The 21,580-nt window shown below is 34.7% G+C and overlaps 1 protein-coding gene across 2 annotated transcripts in view; it reads left to right on the top strand.

Moving 5' to 3' along the window:
* The window catches only part of Gpm6a (glycoprotein M6A), a 224,449-nt gene that overhangs the window by 124,175 nt on the left and 78,694 nt on the right, over nucleotides 1-21,580 (top strand). The window contains exon 1 of one of the 2 annotated variants that reach the window (XM_057752788.1): nucleotides 6,118-6,703. The exons of the other annotated variant lie outside the window; for it this stretch is intronic. Within the exon in view, the coding sequence (XP_057608771.1) occupies nucleotides 6,667-6,703 (37 nt within the window). The 5' untranslated portion in view covers nucleotides 6,118-6,666. Of the gene's footprint in view, nucleotides 1-6,117; nucleotides 6,704-21,580 lie in introns of those variants that run through there. 2 annotated transcript variants of the gene reach the window in all.

The raw sequence follows: 21,580 nt of genomic DNA, 5'->3' as shown, positions 1-21,580 counted from the left end.
GAAAATGTATTTTAAACGATTAAGTGCATTCTCTTCATTTGTTATTTGTTGAAATATGAGCGGCAGGGCTGCTTCCCACCGCCACCCGGCTAGCTTTACCCGAAATAATTACACGGAAACTGTATTTTTTTAAACACTGCTTGGCCCATTAGCTCCAGCCTCTTACTGGCTAGCTCTCATATCTAGATTAACCCATTTCTAATATTCTGTGTAGCACCACGATCTGGTGGCTTACCAGGGAGATCTTAACCTGCGTCTGTGTCTGGTGGGCGAATCATGGCGACTCCTGACTCGGCTTCTTTCTCCCAGCATTCTGTTCTGTCTACTCCGCCTACCTAATTTTCTGTCCTATTAAAGGGGCCAAGGCAGTTTCTTTATTACTTAACCAATGAAACAACAGATAGAAAGATGACCCACCTCCATTATTTCCCCTTTTTCTGTTTAAACAAAAAATGGCTTTCACTTTAACATAGTAAGATTACATATAACAAAATAGTTATCAAGCAAGAATTACAGTTACAATATTTATATTTATTTTATCTTTTATCATAATTAAGGAAAACTATAACTATAACTAACCATTTTTTAAACTCCATCAAAGACTCCAGAAGGATATAATATTACCTAAGCAAACAAGAAATCCAAAGTTCTAGAAATGACAGAGACATCTCACTGCCTGACAGTCACCCAAAGTTCTTTTGTACCATTGGGGCATCCATCTTTAGCCTACAGGCCATAGTATTTAGCAGACATTTTCATGAAGCAGGAAATTTTAAAGACAGTTTAGTCACTATCTGCTGTGTCCTGCAGAATGTCTCGTAGACTCTTTTATAAATCAGGAACCCCGAAAGATCATCTCACCTTTAGGCAAGTTTAGCAGTCCTCTCTCTGTGGGTTCTCTGTGTCCAGTTTATGCATCAGTCCAGGCAAGAGTAGTTTCTTGCCCAAATGGCTAACCAACTCCATAAGAAGCCTCTTTGATGCCAGTCCTGAAATCATATGCATACAATGCTATATGTACTGAGAAGGTTGTTATATAAATATAGTAATATATTTTATAATAATTGTGATAATAAATATAAAATAATTAATTAAATAGATACTATAAATTTGAGAGAGAGAATGTATGAGAGAGAAGTAGAGAAAGTGAGGGAGAGAGCAAGGGTGCATTGGAAGGGCTGGAGGGAAGAAAAGGAAGGGAGAAAATGATGTAAATATATTTTAATTTAAAAAAAGCTTAAAAACTTAAAAATCAGGAGTAGGTGAGATGTTCTTCCAGTAGGCTCATGTCATCTCTCCTGCATTTTCTTTGCCCTGACTACATAGTGTTTGTCATACATCATTGTAATCTGGGGTTGTCTTAACTACTAGGAGGTGTGTATAAAAGGCGAGAGACATTTTTACCTACCTCCAGTTCCAAATGTGAGCAAGAATGCTTAGTAAATATTTGTATGATTAAGAATAAAATGTAGGTGTTATGAAAAGTAAGTTTACAATGACTTGTGATAGCTGTGATCACTCTATGGAAGGATTGTTTTAAATAAGTACATAGCCCTGAGGACCGTCATGATTATTCTTTAATAGTCTTAAAATATTCTTTGGTTCATTAAAGTTTTTGAATCTAGGAGAAAATATTGGATTTGATTTTCAACCTCTACTTTATAGAAGCAATTAATTTGTTTCTTTTTCTTTTTCAAAATAGAGCAAAAATGCCAATCAAAATATTCCATTCATGAGATGATATTTTGTCTAGCTTTAAAGATTTCAAAACAAAAAACAGGTTCCATACTGTATATGTTCTTTGGTTCTGTGCACTATACTTGGTTCATATAATCATTTTTCTACATGTCCTCTTTGTTCTCTGCCTCTGAGATCATGAACATTTCTAGTTTTTTATTTGCTTGGAAGTAATTAATGTGAGGTTTAATCTATAGTTGTTTTGAAAAAGTAGTTGAATACAAAGATAAATACATTGTATAATTGAGAAATATGTAGCTATTTTCTCAGCTGATATCATTTCTTAAAGGCAGATATGTCTAAACTAAAGCTAGGAAGGCTGAGAGGAACTTACAGTTTTAAGCTAAGTAAGTAATGTGTCCTTTAGTTTATACAGAAAAAGTAATACATATCATAAATAATCTCAGATAATATTTCAAAGAATGGTCTTTTAGCATTAATGATCATAGTTTTTTGGTGTGCCTTTATCTTTTAAAAATACTAATAGTAGGACTAAAGCAGAGTCAAGTAAAATGCAATGTGCGTAATTGAGGAATATTTGTGAGGCACCAACATCATTTTAACTTATAGATTTTAATGAGTATTTTAGTTATTTTTCTGTTGCTTTGGAAAAACACCTTGATCGAGGCGCTTTATAAAAGAAAGCATTTAATTTGGTGAATATGGTTTCAGAATGTCCATAGAAATCATGCTATGAGGGGCTGGAGAGATGGCTCAGTGGTTAAGAGCATTGCCTGCTCTTCCAAAGGTCCTGAGTTCAATTCCCAGCAACCACATGGTGGCTTACAACCATCTGTAAAGAGGTCTGGTGCCCTCTTCTGGCCTTCAGGCATACACACAGACAGAATATTGTATACATAATAAACAAATAAATAAATTTAAAAAAAAAAGAAAGAAATCATGCTATGGACGATGGCAGCACATGGCAGGCATAGGCTAGAGCAGTTTTTCAGAGATTATATCTTGATGTATAAGCACGAGATACGGTTCACTAACTGGACATGGTGTGGACTTGAAACTCTCAAAGCCTGCCCTCAATGACACCTCTTCATCAACAATGCCATACCTCTTAATCCTTGTCTCAAAGAGTTCCACCATCTGGGGACCAAGAATTCAAATATTTGAGTCTATGGATGCTATTCTCATTTACACCACCACACGGGATTACAGAGAAAACATTGTTGACAGGTTAATACTAAGGTTAATGTGTTATATTTAAAATTCATAAATAAATCTTGTATAGTTTCCTTCATAAACTACTTTTAAAATACTTGGATATTTAAGTATTTTTACTTCAACTGACAAAAGGTTTTACAAATGGTCCTAAAATAGCCAACTAGCTACACCAATTCCAACTGTCAAATGGGAAAGGGACTATGGGGAATTTGTGTTTAATGGGTACAGAACTTCACTTTGGGGAGATTAAAAGCTTTCAGAAAGGAATGGTGGAAACAATACCAGATAATTGTGTATATATTGAAAATCCATAATAGTATAGACTCCAAAATGGCTCTCATGAAAAAAGCTTTGTGACTGTATTAACAAATTAGCCTTAGTTTATTTACATGCTATTGATATAAGAATACACTGTTTCTTCTCATCAGTTTGGAAGGACTCCATTATCTCCAACATGTGAATATGCTTCGTCTATTTTAAAAATAAATATGAGTTGCTTTAGTTTTATAGCGAAAACCATCCTGAGAAAAAGGTGATCATAAAATGTATTGATATCTTGCAGTTTCCTCAAAAGAAAGAAGTTGTAGCCATCTTTCCATTGTTCTTGCCCAACATATATTTTAGTTTTTTTCTATATTTTTTTTTCATTCCAACCACAGTTCTCCCTCCCACCCCTCTTCCCACCACCCTCTCCTCTTCTCCAACCCACCCCTCCTCCACCTACTCCCAACTGGTAAGGCCTCCCATGGGGAGTCAACAAAGTCTGATACATTAAGTTGGGGCAGGACCAAGACCCTCCCCACTTCGTTCAGTCTGAGCAAGGCGTTCCACCATATGGAATTGGTTTTGTAAAGCTAGCTCATGCACCAGGGATAGATCCTGGTCTTACTGCCAGGAGCCTTTCAGATAGTCTAAGCTTCATCACTGTCTCTTACATATAGAGGGCCTAGTTTGGACCCATGGAGGCTTCACAACTCGAGTTCACAAGTTTCCATGAGCTTGGGTCTGCTGTTTCTGTAGATTTTCCCATCATGATCTTGACCTCTGTTTGCTTATATATCCCCTCCTCCCACTATTTGATTGGATACCTGGAGCTTGGTTGTGGATCTCTGCGTCTGGTTTTATTAGTTACTGGATAAAGACTGTGTAATGATAGTTGGAATATTTGCCAATTTGATTACAGAGGAAAGCCAGTTAAGGCACTCTCTTCACTACTGCTAGGGGTCTTAGCTGGGCTCTTTGTGGATTCTTGCCAATTTCCCTAGCACCAGGTTTCTCTGTAATCCCGTAGTGGCTCTCTCTATCAAGATCTCTCTTTCATTGCTCTCTCACTCTGTCCTTCTCCCCCTTGACCATCTAGTTCTGTCTTGTTCTCACCTCCCATCCCTTCCTTTTTACCGCATGCCCCTCGCCCCAGTTTACCCAGGAGATCTCGTGTAATTCCCCTTTCCTGGCAATCCATGTGTCCCTCTAGGGTCTTCCTTGTTCCCTAGCTTCTCTGGAGCTACTTCTGTGCTTTTAACCTCTGAGCTATCTCTCCAGTTTAGCAAATATTTTTTTTTTAACATTTTCTATTTGTTTATTTTTAATTCTGTCCTCTTTTTATTTCTCTATATGTGTGGCTAAAAAGTTGGTATGAACTGAGGTGATCTTTAAAGAACACTGAAGACACCTGTGATGCATTAAAGTAGTAATGTAGAACAGTTCTAAAAACATTGGAGTATTAGACAAAGAATTGGCTGATAATGTGTGCTCTAAGAGTTTCTTCTTCATCTACTATCTCAGATCCTGGATATGCTTGAGTAGCAGAAATATTTTCCAACTGACAGGGGGAAAGTAATTCTTTCCCTGTTTACCTTAAGTAATACACTTGGAAATATTTTAAAGATTATAAAAAAAACTGTAAAATATAAGATAGTGTAAGGTAGTGTAGGTGCTACTGTTAATCATTTGCTTCACTGATTCTTTCTGTGTCGTGAGGTGAATAAAGCTAAGAAACAAGGATGGAGGCTCTACTCTGTTCTGTCTGTATGCCAGGATATGTCAACTGAGATGGCTTGAAACAGAGAGACTGCTATGATTTGGCTGCTCTGATGTCCCTTATGGCTTCTCTCTCAATCTGCCTTGAACAAGCAACTGTCCCAAAATTATATATGTGTCTGTATATATATATATATATACAGACACATATATAAATATATATTATGTTACATATAAATAATTTATATATATATTCAGATAGAGAAGGTTAGAAGTTTATAATCACAGTTACCTTTGGATTAAACCCATTTGACAAAAAGAACAGAAATAACAATTATTAGAGAGAGGTAGACCTTCATTTATGTAAATAAACTGGAGGGTTGTCTGATCATTTTTCTTTGGAATGGGCTACTGTTTTTATTGAGAGGGCGGTGTGCAGTATGCTGCTGACATGCTTTAAAAATCTATGTGAAAGTTTTCTTATAATGCAAGAAGTATATGATATGAATCATGAAGACATTCGTATTTCCATTAAGGGCAAGAGCTTATTCATCTCTATGTGCGTCTCCCCATGTTTGTTTTGAGATGAACACAGGCAAGAGAGTCTTCGTTTATCCTCCAGTAAAGCTTGACAGAGCCCTGACACTGTTTATTTCTCCCTTTGCCTTTTGTGGAGTATTGAGGCTCTGGTTGTGTCCTGTCACTCAATAGGTTGAGCACGATTGCTAATTTCTTGTCAGACTGCAGCATTGTGATTTGTATTCCAAATCAGAGTGCAAATTCCCATTGCAACATGCTCCCGTTATCTAGAATCCCTTCGCTTTTTTTTCTCGCCCCCTGTCCCCAATAATCACCCTTAGAATTTCTCCTTTCACGAGTTTCCCACCTGGAATCAGCAGCTTCTCTGGACTGAACCAATAATATTTTACGAAGACATCAATAGATTATTTATTCTCTTTTTATTGTGTAAAAATCATATGCCAATAAATAAAATACTTAATAAAACAAAAGGTTTATATTTACTCGTTTAAAAGCCGTGTCTTTATTCCTTCTTGATTCTAAAATATGCGAGCTTAAAGGTCCTTTCTTAATAATAACCTTTAACAGACCAGCCTTGAGATAGTCTAATTGCATCCCTCCTTGGCATCTTTAAATCAAATTAACTAGACACTTCGTGAGGAGGTAAAAGGAAAGGGCATTTTTGTAATGAATCTGACTGGGTGAGAAGAAACTGCTGCAGCAGAAAGACACGACGAGAATCTGGGCTTTCCCACTGTGGTAGCAAAGGGGGGAATTATGGGTTGGTGGTCCGCTTCATGTTAGGAGGACACCCCTCCATCTGTTCACAGTTCAGCGTGCTTCCAATTTAAAGCTGAGATTTCGACACAAACCTCAATTTCTTTCCCCCATTCTAAATGCAAAGCAAGGCTTATGAATCATAGTGTCTCTGCTCCTAGAATTAATACCACTCTCCACACCCCCTCCCCAAATTATCCGGCTGTTTGTTTGAGTACCTGCTTGCTGTGGTACACAATGGGCAGCTTTGAGAAGAAAAATTGATAATCTTCACGGAAGAGTAATTTGAATGAAATTACACTTGACAGCCAGTCTCCAAGCAAACAAGAGGCGCGAGGGAGCCTCAGCTAAGCTCTAAGGACTTGCCCAAGCCACTGCTGCTGGAGCTGCCCAGGGGGAAAAAGCACTCGCTTTCTCAACATCTAATTGAGCTTTTGACTAATTCCGTGCGCCAGATTCTCCCGAAGAAAGGTAGCCATGGAAGAGAATATGGAAGAAGGACAGACACAAAAAGGTACTGTGCTTTTAAAAGGGTTTATTTGTAACTAAGTGATCGCTTTGCGCTTTCGTTGTTTGCTTTAGACACTTGCCAGGAAGGCTAATGAATCTTTTTCTTTTGGAAGGCATTTTTTTCCCTTTCCTTTTCCCTATGCTCTTGACTTGCTATAATGTCTGTGATTGTTGTTGTTTGAAAATCTTGTATAAGTATCTAAATGCGTACTGAGGCATCAGTGATAAGAAGAGTGCAGTGTGGTGAACGATTCCTTAGTCTAGTCTTTGTTAGACTTCATTTATTTCATGTTTTTATGTTTGTCAAGCTCAGTTCAGATATTACAGATTTGAGTCACAAGCAAAATTGGTGCACAAGTTGCAGTTAAAAATTCGATGATGTAACCTTTATCAATACCTTTGCACAACCGACTGATAGAACAAAGAACAAGAGCGTTTAGTATAATTTGGTTGGTACTCATTTAAATTATTTCATTTCACGGATATAGTGTTATTTTAATAAATAAGGAGCAAAAACTCATGGATTGGGGGGTTATTAAGTGATATTAGTTTTTCCTTTCTGTATGGCTGACTATAATCGACTTATGGGTAATATATGTTAAATTTCAGATGCATTTTAAAGCTTTGTAGTCATATCTAGGTATATGGAGCAAAATGGTTTTTTTTCCTATTAAAATTGGTTAAATGCTGCCCATTTCAAATGATTCAAGAAGCTTCTGAATGTTTTTAGACATCAAGTGGGATTTCATGAGGAATTGGTTTTACCCCAGTAGAGGCAGCGTTTGCTCTCACGTCTGTGCACAGGATTATGTAATGCGAGAGAAAACACTCTTGTTTTCTTAAGAATAAAAGAATAAAACTACATAATACATATAAAGAAAATAGTTGAGAATTACTGGAACAGATACAGTTCCAAGAATGAATTTGAAGGTATATAAACACATTTTTTTTTGTTTTAAAACTGCATTTGTAAATGATATCATTGGTAGGTTAGGGTGCAGTATAGGCTTTTTTATATGTTGTAATGTTCTAGTATGCTGGTCCTCTTCTGTAAGTGTACACACACACACACACACACAAACACTCACACATACAAACACACATGTATGCACGTATACAAACACACAATTGGGTATAGATGCTATATCCACTTGCATTCAGGACTAAGTATGTAAATGTTTGTTATATTTACAATAAACATAATGGAGATCTCCAAAATTTATGCTTTCCCTGTTAATGACACATTTAAAGAGAATAAAAAAATCAACATGACTATAACACGAGCTTTTTAAAATAAAAGTATTTACATCTTTATCTTGTCCATAAATAATTTAAGGGTTCATTAGAGATTGTAAAGCATAAGGTTGTTTTTAGCACTTTCTGTCCTATTCTGTACCAAACGTTTCAATGGACTGCTTCATTTTATCAATAAATCTCTTATTCTTATGTATTTTTTACTTTACACAGTTATATTATTCATAAACAAAAATAAAACAGGTCAATCATTTTAAGTAGATGAATGACACCCATTACACTAAATAAAACTGTGAGTTAAAATATGGCCCATGGTAACAGGTTGAATGTTTTGCAGCAAGCCACGGTTGAGGCAGGCACAAGAAAAATGATGTAATGATGTTATGATGGTTCCCGTTCTCAGGCAATACTGAAAATCGTTCATAGAGGGGAAGCAGAAGTGCACCGACAGGACAATCTGTCACAGTGGATGTCTCAGCACGAACCTATGCACAAGTAAATCAGCAGTAGTGAAGGAAAACAATGCACTAAAAACATCTTCATGGCTGCCTAAAAGTACATGAAGGTTCTAAGTAAAATATCGACGGATTGACTTGTTGAAGAATTAGGGGAAAGATTTCATTTTCTTCCTTCCTGAGTAGCCTGTTTCCCTCAGCTATACCCATGACACTTTTTAACAGGTTGGATGTTGACAAGTTACATTTACATAATCTCTCCAGGAATGGGGAAGGACGAATTGTAAATTTTGCACTGATCAATGTAAAAAAAAAAAAACTATGTGATAAGCAGACAAAATCATTGGAAATGTTTAAGAGTTCAGGGAGACAGAGTTAATGATCCTTCCACTCTAGAGGAAGGCAGCAGTTTATGTTCCCTCTGGTCCTATTTTGTTAAATGGCGTAGGATTTTCAACACAAATTCTGATACCAGCATTCTCTTCCAGTTGAAAGATGTTTTCCAGTACTTCTTATAATTTAATGCCTTTTATTGTACTTAATGATATTGCTTCTTGACCAGTCTATAAACCACAGATAAACCTGATTATATTAAATAGAGAAGCAATACAGCAAATGAATGCTTGAATTAAATCGCAGAGTGTGGTAACAGGTTAAATGTGTCTGAGCAAGCCTTAGCAGCTGCAGATAGCAAGAAAAGTGATGTCATTATTTGTGATCCTATTTTCCTCCAGCAACTTTGAAAATTGTTCTCCTGCAGGGGAAGCAGCGACAACTATGTTTTTGATATAAATAAGAATAATTTGCTTTAGTATTTGCTTATAACACCTTTTACATTCCACTAGACTGTGAAATTGAATCCAATAGTTTAATTGATTATAGCAGAAACGCATGTGTAGTTGATGCTTAAGGAATAACAAGGATCCTCCATAAGAAATATGTTTTTCTTTACACTTATACGTTCTTTCCTACGTCTGGAAAAGTCAATCAAGAATGAACAATGATGATTTCTATGCTGATGACTATTCAGGTCAGGAGGCTGAATAATGTAAGAGTATGGTTGGCTTAGGCAGACATTCTGTTCCACGAGTCCATGCTTTGTTACAGTTCTAACAAGGAATTCATTAATCTGTTGCTCCTTCCTTGGGATTCTAATGTTTTTAAAATTTTATTTTTGTAAAACATGCTCTCTAAGTGAAATCCAGTTCTTTAAACATGTGTTCAACCAGAGAAGCAGTATTCTAGAACTACATGGGGAAGCATAGCAGTAGACTATTTTGTACTTTGCCTTTGGGTATGGCTATAATAAACTGATATAGTTGCCATCAAAAGCCAAAATGGTGGCCTTGTCATGGCATCAGATGCTTCTGGTTTTACAAGGATATTGAATAATGGTTGAAAATGTTTTTATGACTATTTAAAAGACATAATAATATCCTCTTTATGTATAACTAAGTTTGTATAATTTCTGTTATTTATGATCAACTATAGTCTGGTGTATAAGTACGCATGCTAATAAACTATTGCAGTCCCAAACTATTAAATGGGAAATTTCAGAAATAAATAATATAAGCTTTCATTTTCCTGTTGTTCTGGGACTATCAGGAAACTATACACTATCTTAACCCCTCCTGCCTAGAGTATGAATCTCCCTTTGTTCAGCATATTCATGCTGTATGTATCGCAAACCCACCAGTCATCCTCTGGATTTGCAGACTAGCTATTGAATATTGGATACTGGTTATCACAGTATCAGTGTGCTTGTATCCAAGCAACCCTTACTTTGCTTAATAATCTCAAAAATCAAAAGGAATAATGCAGGCAATCCATATAAGCCAAAGAAATCTGTTAAGGGCATCTTTAAAGTGAAAGGTGAAGACCCTTAACATCTTTCAGTGTTGCTAAGATTGATGATAATGTAGAGTCATCCGCGTACAAAATCTGTGTAGTTTTGCTGTCAACTCTCACACAAAAAGTCGTAGTTGCAGTGCATGCTAAGTTCTTAGTCTTTTATTCCACTCCATCTCATTAAATAGACATTGTATCATTTCACATTGTCACATGGAGAAGAATGAGTATAGTGCTTTAAGCTATTCTGAGAGACTCACACAAAGAGAAACACTGAATTCTCATAAATTTTAATGCAAGATATAGATTGTTATACTATATTAATAGTTTTATGAGTTTTTGTTATTGTTGCCCTCTTAATGTTCCTTGTTTATTTGTTACATTTTTCTAAATATAAGGCTCACTACTGTCCATGATTTTAGATGTCTGCTGCAGATATTAGAATATATACACTTTGGATAAGAGGGGCTACTAGGTTGGGGAGATGGTCAGAGCATGTGCTGTGCCAGGAGTCCTTTGCATCCACATAAAAACAAAGCATGGCATGTACTGTGAGGTAGAGACAGGCAGATCCAGAATCTCCCTTGCAACACTGAACTTCAAGTTCAGGGACAGTCTGTCTAAAAGGAATATGGCAGAGAGTGATAGAGCAAGCTACCTGACATCCATTCATGGGCATGTGCATTCCCCATATATATGCATACATGTGCACACACCACACATACACACATATCAGGACAACCACACAGAGAGAAATACAAACACACATACACAAACACACATAATAAAAAGGGGATACTGAACATAATTTTTAATCTGTAAACACCCATTTATGTCTGAGACATTTTGTCAGTTCCTAATAGGAAAATGCATAAGAGGTTAAAGCATTTCTGATAATCACTGAGCTAGTTGGTGCACATTTAGGTACATAGATAACTGGATAACTCTTAGCTCGTAAACAATTTCTGTCATGACATTAGTGAATTAGGATTTTACAGAGGAAGTCTGATGAGACAGTGGTTAGAGGAAGTGATGCATACAGACGGCAGCAGTCACAATATTGTTCACCATGTTTTCCTATTGTAAAGTATCTGTGGTTCATGAGTGTGTGTCTCCAACTTTCAAGACAAGCCAATCAACCACAGGCTTCCTATTCAACACTGATGCCTGCTCTGCCTTCTCAATGGCAATAATCTTGGGTAACCTCCAAATACTGTATCACTAGTAGACATAAAAGGTCAAATTAAATATAAATGAAGTACAGTTTCCCCATTTCAGTTCCATCTACACCCATTCTTTTGATTTTGTTTTTATTGATTTTTTTGAGCTATATACATTTTTCTTTCACCGCTTTCCCTTCTCTCTCCTTCAACCCTCTCCCATGGTTCCCATGCTCCCAATTTACTCAGGAGATCTTGTCTTTTTCTACTTCCCATGTAGATTAGATCCTTGTATGTTTCTCTTAGAGTCCTCATTGTTGTCTAGGTTCTCTGTGATTGTGATTTGTAGGCTGATTTTCTTTGCTTTATGTTTAAAACCTATTTATGAGTGAGTACATATGATAATTTTCTTTCTGGGTCTGAGTTACCTTTCTCCATTTATTTGCCCGCAAATTTCAAGATGTCATTATTTTTTTCTGCTGTGTAGTACTCCATTTTGTAAATGTACCACATTTTCCTTATCCTTATCTTCAGTTGAGGGACATTTAGGTTGTTTCCAGGTCCTAGCTATGACAAACAATGCTTCTGTGAACATAGTTGAACACATGTCCTTGTGGTACGATTGAGCATCCTTTGGATATGTACCCAAATATCATATGGCTGGGTCTTGATGAAGGTTGTTTCCTAATTTTCTGAGAAATTGCTAGTAAAAAAATGGAGTACAGACCTAAGCAGGGAATTCTCAACAAAGGAATCTAAAATGGCTGACAGACACTTAAGGAAATGCTCAACATCCTTAGTCATCAGAGAAATGCAAATCAAAACAACTCTGAAATTCTATCTTACACCTGTAGGAATGGTTAAGATCAAAAACACTGATGACAACTTATGCTGCAGAGGTTGAGGGATAAAGGGAACACTTCTGCATTGCTGGTGGAATGCAAGCTGGTACAGCCCCTTTGGATATCTGTGTGGTGATTTCTCATACACCATTCTTACTTCTTCTCTCAACCCAACATTATCAACTAATGTATGTCAGCATACACTTAACATCTATAAGTCAGCAACACATACATGGAAGAACAGTGTCCAAGTTCTTTTGGTTTATTTTCAATACTAGTATTTCTTAACCACATAATTAAGAATAATATACACTATTTTGTTTTTAATTTTCATTATTGCCCCTGATACAGTTCTCCCTTAGAGGCATGTCTTTCTATCCAAGACAAAGACCATGCAGTTTCTCTTGCCAAACTCATGCTTGGTTAAGTCATTACTTTCTTCAGGTGTCAAGGGTTGTGTTTTCTTGGTGAGAAGTTAGTAAACAACTGTTCCCCCCCAGATAGGACCACAAAGACAAACCAGAGAATGTATATGGTTAACTTCAGGAATATAAGAGAAAGGTTACTTACCAAAGTGTATATGACATCAATGTAGCCACAACATTAAAAATATACACTTGCATTTGATATGCAATGTCATAATTATGTTCTGCATTATACATGCAGATATACCTGAAATTAAAAGTTAGTCTGTACAGAAATGTTATATATATCATATATAGGCTGACTGAAAGTCTTTGAAATATTTGCAAAAGGTTTTTAATTTTTTTTAATTGAAAGATGGTTTTTCAAAATTCCTGATGGGAAGATTTATGAAAAGAGAAGGCAACCTTGGCTTTATCATACTAGAGAATGTTAGCAGACATAATTGCCTAGTGATTTCAGAAACACACATTAGCCTAAGGACTTAACATAAATTAACTCATTGACTCTTCACAGTAACCTTAATTGGTACTTATATTAAGGAAACTAAAAATCAAATAGGTTAATTAACTAAACCCAACTCACACAGTAGACAGTAGTACTAAAGTGGGGTTCAATACCATCACAGCTGAGACCAGAATTTGAGCTTTTAAATATACCCTGCTTCATACTAAATGTTAATAATTGCTTATCTACTGCATGCTCCCCATAGTGACTGCTACTTCACACTAAGGGCCAATAATTGCCTATCTGCCTCATGCCTTCTATAGTGATTGCTTCAAACACACACTTCTAGCAGATGCATCAGCCATGTTCTGGAATTTATAACTACATTTCTTATTCTTCATTCTTGCTTCACAAGGCAAAAGAAATTGATATGGGCCACCAACCTACCACATGAAAGCCATAACCGTTGTCTGAAAAGATAAGCTGGGTCAATTTAACTCTCATTTTGCGACCCAGAAAACAATGGTTTGGTTCATTTCTTGATTTCTTCACATATTTTCATAACTGTTGTTCATCCTCAGCAAAACCAAGCCAGTCTCTATTTGTTATCATAAGATCAGTTCAAATTGAAACCAAGACCAACATTAATTAAGGGGTTTTGTGTATAAAGTCTGTAAAGAATATACTTAGTTTAATTTTGTGAGTGATAGTTAACTAAATGTATTCCTTGTAGATGTTTAAATTAACTCTGCTTTTTAGCATATACTTAATAGTTTGAATTATTTCCATCCTTCATCTTTTATCTTCATAAACTGAATAGTATATTCACAATTACACAAAAATAACAGTGCTTACAAATAAACATTGATGGTACAAAACTTTTATAATTATTGAAAATAATTAGAATATATTATAGAACAGTCAAATATGTCTTTTATATTATTGAATTTAGAATTGTTAGTATGTTGAATTATTTACTCCATTAAATGTAAAGTAACAAACCAGGTGAAAAAAATTTGAGTTATTAATAAGATGTTGGATTTAGCTACCACCCCTTTTCTTTTTCAATGTTGACCACTCCTAGACTTATTTAAAATGGAACTGTTTTTGTTTACCTAATGGGTAACCTTCATCTCAACAAATACTGTCACAAATCATCTTTTCAGCTGTCATCTCAGTATTTGGCTAACAAACCTCAAAAGTCCATCAAAATTCATGTCTTATGAAACATATAAAAAGTCTGTCCTGCAATTTGATGCCCCTGTTTTTACTAGTATAATGGGCCCAACCAGGAATGTCCTTTGTCTAAAAAAGTATTTTTATCCTTTTCGTCTATCAAATGTTACTCTAAGATAATGCTTAGTTGAAGAAATTAGAAGTACTATTGATTTAATAGTAATTCCCAATTCCCAGAACATGCTCATTCTTATAGTTATGCTGGCTGCTTTCATTTAGATATAATACTTTTTAAAATTTTGTGCTCTAAAATTTTACTGCTTGAATTAATAGCTAAGCTTTTTCTACCTGTGTTACCTCTAAAGTCTCAGTTCTATGATACTTTTTTTTTTTTTTTTTTTTTTTTTGGCTTTTCAAGACAGGGTTTTTCTGTAGCTTTGGTGCCCGTCCCAGAACTACCTCTTGTAGACCAGGCTGGTCTCCAACTCCCAGACATCCGCCTGCCTCTGCCTCCCGAGTGCTGGGATTAAAGGCGTGCTCCACCATCGCCCGGCCTAAGATACTTATTAACAGGTTTCCAATCTCTTGTTAGGAGGGTAGGTGCAGAATTGTTATAAACGCATATCCAGTTCAGCAAAATGAGTGTCTACTCACTCTTTCAAGTGAAAGGTATCAACATTACTGCATTAACTGCTTAAAGTTGGACTTAAGCTGAAGTATTTAAGCAGTTACTATAAAACAGCGTGAAAGACTGAAGTAATTAAAGTGGTGTGTCTTAGAAATTAATTATTCCTCCATTGTCCAGAAGACAATAGCCCATAGTGGATTCCTAACACAAAGAATATACCTAGGATGTCAGTTTTGGCTTCCCTTTCTCCACATCTCTCATTCCTAGCCACTCCCTGCCTAAACACATGCTTCTCAGTTTTCTAAATAATGAATGTTATCATGCATAGAAAGCAGAAAACCCAAATTATTTTCATAACTCACTTTGGATAGCGTCCTTGCTAACAGGTGCCACAAGTATAGATTCCTGACATTACAAAATAGATTCTTGCTTTCCCACTTGTTCTCAAGTTGAGCAAGGAATTTCGTCTTGTATAATCTTATCTGAACCAAATTTCCTTTTTGCTTGTAAACCAAGAAAGACAGATGATAGCTGGCTGATTTTTCTCTAATTGTGAATAGAAAGTTTAACTTTGATCTTAGCATAAAACCAGTCAGTTATGGGAGACCATTTATGGAATTCACTGAGGTGTAATTTATAATATTACAAATCTGAGAACCCAAAACAAAGGGAAGGGGACTGTTGGCTTTATTGCCAAGTATTCCTTTAGAAATAAAAAATTTCGCTGGGCGGTGGTGGCGCACGCCTTTAATCCCAGTACTCGGGAGGCAGAGGCAGGCGGATCTCTGTGAGTTCGAGACCAGCCTGGTCTACAAAGGGAGTTCCAGGACAGGCTCCAAAGCTACAGAGAAACCCTGTCTCGAAAAAAATAGAACAAAACAAAAAAAAATTTCAACATATTAAAACATTGGATGCTGTTATAACCAGATTACTTTCCAAAACACATGTAAGATATGATTAATCTTTAGAATGTTTAACTGAACAAAATAGAGGGCCACGATGGGTTCTCTGCAAGAGAAGGATGGCGCATACACTCATCTTGCCTCCTGTTTTGGAGTATTCACTCTTTTTCATTTTCAGAACTCAACATTTTCAGAATTAGTTTTATAATTTTGATTTCATTGCGTGTTATTTTACTGCATTGAATTTAATCATGAACAACTGGAACTATGGCTGTTTCTGCACATAAAGGTTTACTAATCAAATTCATTTTCCACTTCTTTGTTCCTCTCTTCATAATGCTCTTTTCCTCAAGTAAGTACTGAAAAAAACACATCACTCTTTGGAGTTGTCCTAAAAGCTGTTTTCTAAATGTTTAACATTTAGTACAGAGACTGTCTTATTATTAATACTCTTATGTATAAGTGTTCTTTTTTTCTGCTGTTTTGAAGTACAAACTACTTAAAGGTAAGAATTGTATTTCTTTTTGCGTCTAACTGACAAAGCATGTCCCTTCATATCTGGTGATGAAGATATGATAATAGATGACAGAGAAGGGAAAGAACATGGAGTAAGGAAGAGAAGTGGATGAAGATAATGTCAAGCAATCAAGAAAATAGAACAAATCTCTTCCCAGACTCAGTTCTTACAAAGTAGCTAAAGACTTAGGAAAATTCTGCTTCGACTCTATTTTATGCCATTAGATTTGAACTAAAATAATTTCCTATTCTTCAACCTGATAATATGCGGCAGCTTGATAGCAGCTTTCAGCAGACTGAATATATTTTTTCCTTTTTTGTTATTAAAGAAGCCACCTATTTTTAGCATTGCAAGTCTAGCGATTAAGTAAAACACATTGAATTGTCAAGTTCTTCAGATAGCTACATAAATTTAGAACAAAATGTAGATCTTAAAACATTTTTATAATGTTGATTAAGGAACAATAGAACAACAATTTAAACATTTTGCTGTTCATGGGCTTTCTTTGTTCATTATTGTATTGATAAAAGGAATCAAAATTGTAGAAATACCATATTAAATTATCGAGGACAGCTTTAAGATAAGAGTTTCATGGAATATTTCTAATGAATCAATTTCTGGGGGAATAAGCTCCAAAAATACCATGTCAACAATGTAATTTTTCTTCTTTTATGCTTGATCTAAATTTCATGTTTCATTATTTCAATTTCTGGAATTAACTGCTGTTTTAAATCAAATAAAAGGTGTTATGAAATCATAGCAATTAATTTCATGTCAATTATGAGTTAAGATAATTTATTTAGTACATTTTAATGTTCATCTCTTTTCCCTCTCATTTTTGTAACTAATATTTTGTTTCAGTAATTACAAATGTACACATTTAGAACCAGTGAAATCACTACTTTATAAAGTTGAAAATGAAATCTTGAAAAGTCAAAATAATTTTATAATTTAGATGTCAGTTATATGTTAAAGTAAAAAATAGATACTTTTTGGAAAATGTTTATTAATATAAAAACTATTTTTAATAGAGATTTTCTGAAACACCAGATAAGAACTTAATCATAAAAGAGGTGCCAAACACTTATTACTGATATTTTTGTCTACCACAAAGGGATAATAGGAGTTATTAATCTGTGTCTATGTATCTCTTTCATAAAAATACTTAATAATATCTACATCGAAACTATGGCTTATTTTATTTGATTATTTAAAATATTTCTTCATGTAAAATTGTATAAATGTTTATGTCCTATTTAAATTTTATATCACCAATGTAATATTTCGTCTTAACTTTGGTACTCCATTTTCTTTCAAATTCTGCAGTTATGAAAACACCAGTACAACATGGGGTTACTGAGTTATTTTTAGACAACTAATTCTCCAAATATGTATTCAGCAAAGTAGGGGGGAGAACTTTTAATGGAAAATGTTATAGAATTTATGTGTTCACTTATCTCCTTATATTGAAAAACTTATAACCATTGCTCACTCTTCATCTCTGTCAGATGCTATTGCACCCAAATCACATTGACTCAGAATTAAAAACTGAATAAATTTTTAGCCCAAAGTCAAATTGTATACATTTTTGTAGAGTGCTGGTGATTGTAAGGGTCTAGTAGAGCATACTGACTGAAGCTTCCTTGAGTAACTGACCAAGAGTTTGATGAGTACTTCCATGATGTTCAGGTGCAGCAGAACACTGAAGTATGCTTCAGGGGGAATATTGTTATTCATTCACAAAATGAACAGTAAAAATATAAAGAGGGTATTACTCTTCTATATCTTAATCACTGTATATCAGAGCATTGGAATCTTTGAGTTGTTTATTATAACTTCCCTATGGCAAACATTTGCAATTGCCTTCTTTTTTGGTTTTCATGTGAAATGAAACTTAGGACATGCTAGACAAAAATCTGAATATTTCTTTCTGTTCTGGGATGAAAATGCATTTTGTATTTCCTCTGGGAAAATTGTTTGCATGACCAAACTCACTGCACTGCAAAGAGGGGGTGAGAATGTCTGTGTATGTGTTCTTCAGAGATATTAGCCCATACATTTTTTTATTGGGTCTTCGTCTTGGTTTAGTATCAGGGTGATACTGGCCTCAAGGAAAGAGTTGGGAAGGGTTCCTTCATTTTTGATTTTATGTAATAATTTCAGGAATTTTACTGTTAGTTTTTCTTTGAAAACTTGGTAGAATTCGACATTGAATCTATCTGGTCTCAGGGCGTAGTTTTTAGTTAGTATGTTTTAAATTACTGTTTCTATCTCAATATATGAGTTTATTTAAATTATTTATTTCATGTTGACTTAGTATTTTTGTACCAAATATAGCTAAAAATTCCTTCATTTCTTTTAGACTTTCTAATTTTATGGAATATAATTTTTTTTAAAAAGAATGTCCTAATAGTCTCTAAATTTCTTTGGTGTCTGTTGTAATGTCTCATTTTTCATCTCTGCCTTTATTAAGTAGGTTCCTCTCCAGTTTTTGTTTATTTGCTAAAAGCTTTGTCAGTTTTGATGATATTTAAAAAAAAAAAAACTATCCAACTCTTTGTATAATTGATTCTTTATAATGGGCCAAAAAGAAACAAAATCTTTACATTTAGCTAGAGGCGATATTGGCTCAGTAGAAGAACTCATTCAAGTTGAAGAAGTGAATGTGAAACTAAGAAGAATTGCAAAAAATCAAACTTTCTCAGTCCGAATGTGAGTAAGAGTTTTTTGCCTCCCATTCTTCTAAAAAAAATTCAAAATTTTATTTCTCTTTATGATTTTGGAAGCATGAATTTTTCTAAATATACAAGGTAGCTGGCAACATGTCACTCTATTTTTAATCATTGTTTAGTCCAATACATACTCCTTAAGTTTTCTTCATTCTACAGCACAACTTTTATGCTGTGTTATTTGGAAAAAAATGTTGCTTTTTATTTTTTAGCAAATGTAAAGTAAAAAACAAAATAATAAGTAAATAGTGACCTATCTAGCCACAAGATATTAGCCTCAGATCTTTATCTGTACTGGATTCCTTTTATCTCACTCTCTTTTATTAATCATATTTTTAAGTTTTTAAAAGAATTCCATACAATGTATTCTAATAATATTCACCATCACTCAACTTCTCCCAGATCCTCCACCTTTTCCCACTCAACTCTGTGTCCTCTTTTTGTTTTTTTAAACTCCAGTCCAATTTGTACTGTCCAAATATTATTGTCTAGTGGTATTCCACTAGAGTTTGGTTGGCAACCAGAGGCCAGACCCTTAAAGAAAACCACTCTTGGCAGTTATCAATATCCAACAGCCCCCCCTCCCCCAAGGGTTTGCCCTCTTCATGCTGGGTTTGTTCTGCCTTGATCTTAAACAGATCTTGTGTGTGTTGTCACAATCGCTTTGAGTACACATGTGCAATTTCCCTACCTTGTCTAAAACACTGCTTGTAATCATCTGCCACCATGCTCTTACATTATTCTGCTCCATTTTCCTCCTAGAGGAAAGGAGCTTGATAGAGCTGTCATATTCAGAACTGAGCATTTCACTATGCTTTTTTCTCTTCTAAACAGTTTATGGCTTTCTGTGTTACTCGTCATCTAGTACAAAAAAGAAGCTTCTCATATAAAATTTGGGAGATGCAATAACTAATGCAATTACTCAAGACATGTTAAAAAATTAGTATTTTGATTTTTACATGTTCTATTAGGTAACTTCAGCAATCGGGCCTTTTTCATTTATCCTTTGTGTATTTAGAATGAAAATGACAAAGGTAGAGTATTATTATTTTTAAACAGGTGAATGGAATGTAGTTAAAACATCTGTATTTAGGATTATTATAAACTTAAATTAATATCAATCAAATGATTTAATATTACCCTTTGACAAATAAGGACGAGTATTATTTTCTAAATTGTTAGAAGTGAATAATATATAATTGAAAACATATTATTACTACTTAGATTTTTCAATAAATGTTTGTGACTCTGAGATCCATTTATCCCTATTAATTCAACAAGTATATTCAGCACTTTCATCTAAAGGGGTAGGTCTCATATTCTAGTTATTAGTCTTACATATTTTGGTGGAATGTTAGAGTATATTTTTTGATTCATTGTCTACAAACCTAGAGTTAGTATTTCAGTAGTTAAGGGTCAGGGCTTAACACTTTTCAGCTCTAGCACTTTATAGGTGATGCTATACTTGTTATGTCCTATATCACACTTAGAGAATTGATAACATTTCTAAGAAATTTTGCAGCAGACATTTTAAATTTATATTTGAACACAAAATAATGTATTTTAAAACTTAAGTTTTGAGGGAAATACATAGTCAGATACTGAAATTTTTTAGAATAAGAAATTTAAGCACATTCTGAAAAATATCTTCAAAATTTCATTTTGATGCCAGTTGTAGTGGTATATGTCTTTAAGTGCATCTCTGTGAGTTCTAGGCTAGCTTGATCTATACAGCAAGTTCCAGGCCACCCAAGTATCCATAGTGAGACCCTGTCTCAAAAAAGAAAAGAAATTTAGAAAAAAACACGAGAAACACATTTCTGGCATTGTTTTATTAATAAAGGTGTTATATAAAAATGCAGTAAAATTGAGGATTGTCATATTGATATGACACTAAATTCTCTGATTTTTCTAAAGAAGATAACACCAAGTTATCTGAGAGGATTAAAAAAATTCATTATGAAAATTATTGAAGCAAAAAAGATTTTCACTCAAAATACAGATAGCCATTCTTGAAACTGTTGTTTTGGATTTGAAAACTTTCAAAGCAAATTCCTCAGGGAAAAAGAAAATGCCTGTGGGGACTCATCATATCTTCATTAGGCTAAAACAAATAAGCAAACAGCTTGCATCAGTGGAAGAACTTAGAAACTGTCTTTTCCTCTGAAATTCCCCTGAGAACCATACCTTAGTACTTCTTCCAGAATTCCATATGTGAATACCACACATGATAAGACAGCATAAGTCAGTAACTTGAAGGGAATGATTTGTATTTGTTTTTTACTCTTACCTATTCATAATGAAAAACTATTTACTGGAGCATAGAAAAAAAGTAAGCAGAAATATTCCAATATTGATAGGAAACCGAATTCTTCCTTATACTGGCCATGTAGAAAGCGAGGAAATGGATGTGCCTTTCATGGCTGACTGTTTCAGAGATTCATATTGTCCACATTCAGTTGTGAGTCTTTGTATTAATTGCCATCCACTGCAGAAAGAC

The sequence above is a fragment of the Chionomys nivalis genome, chromosome 20, assembly GCF_950005125.1.
Source record: "Chionomys nivalis chromosome 20, mChiNiv1.1, whole genome shotgun sequence".
Taxonomy (NCBI): Eukaryota; Metazoa; Chordata; class Mammalia; order Rodentia; family Cricetidae; genus Chionomys; species Chionomys nivalis.
The sequence above is the reverse complement of the archived record's forward strand: the minus strand, read 5'-3'. Positions and strand labels throughout refer to the sequence as shown.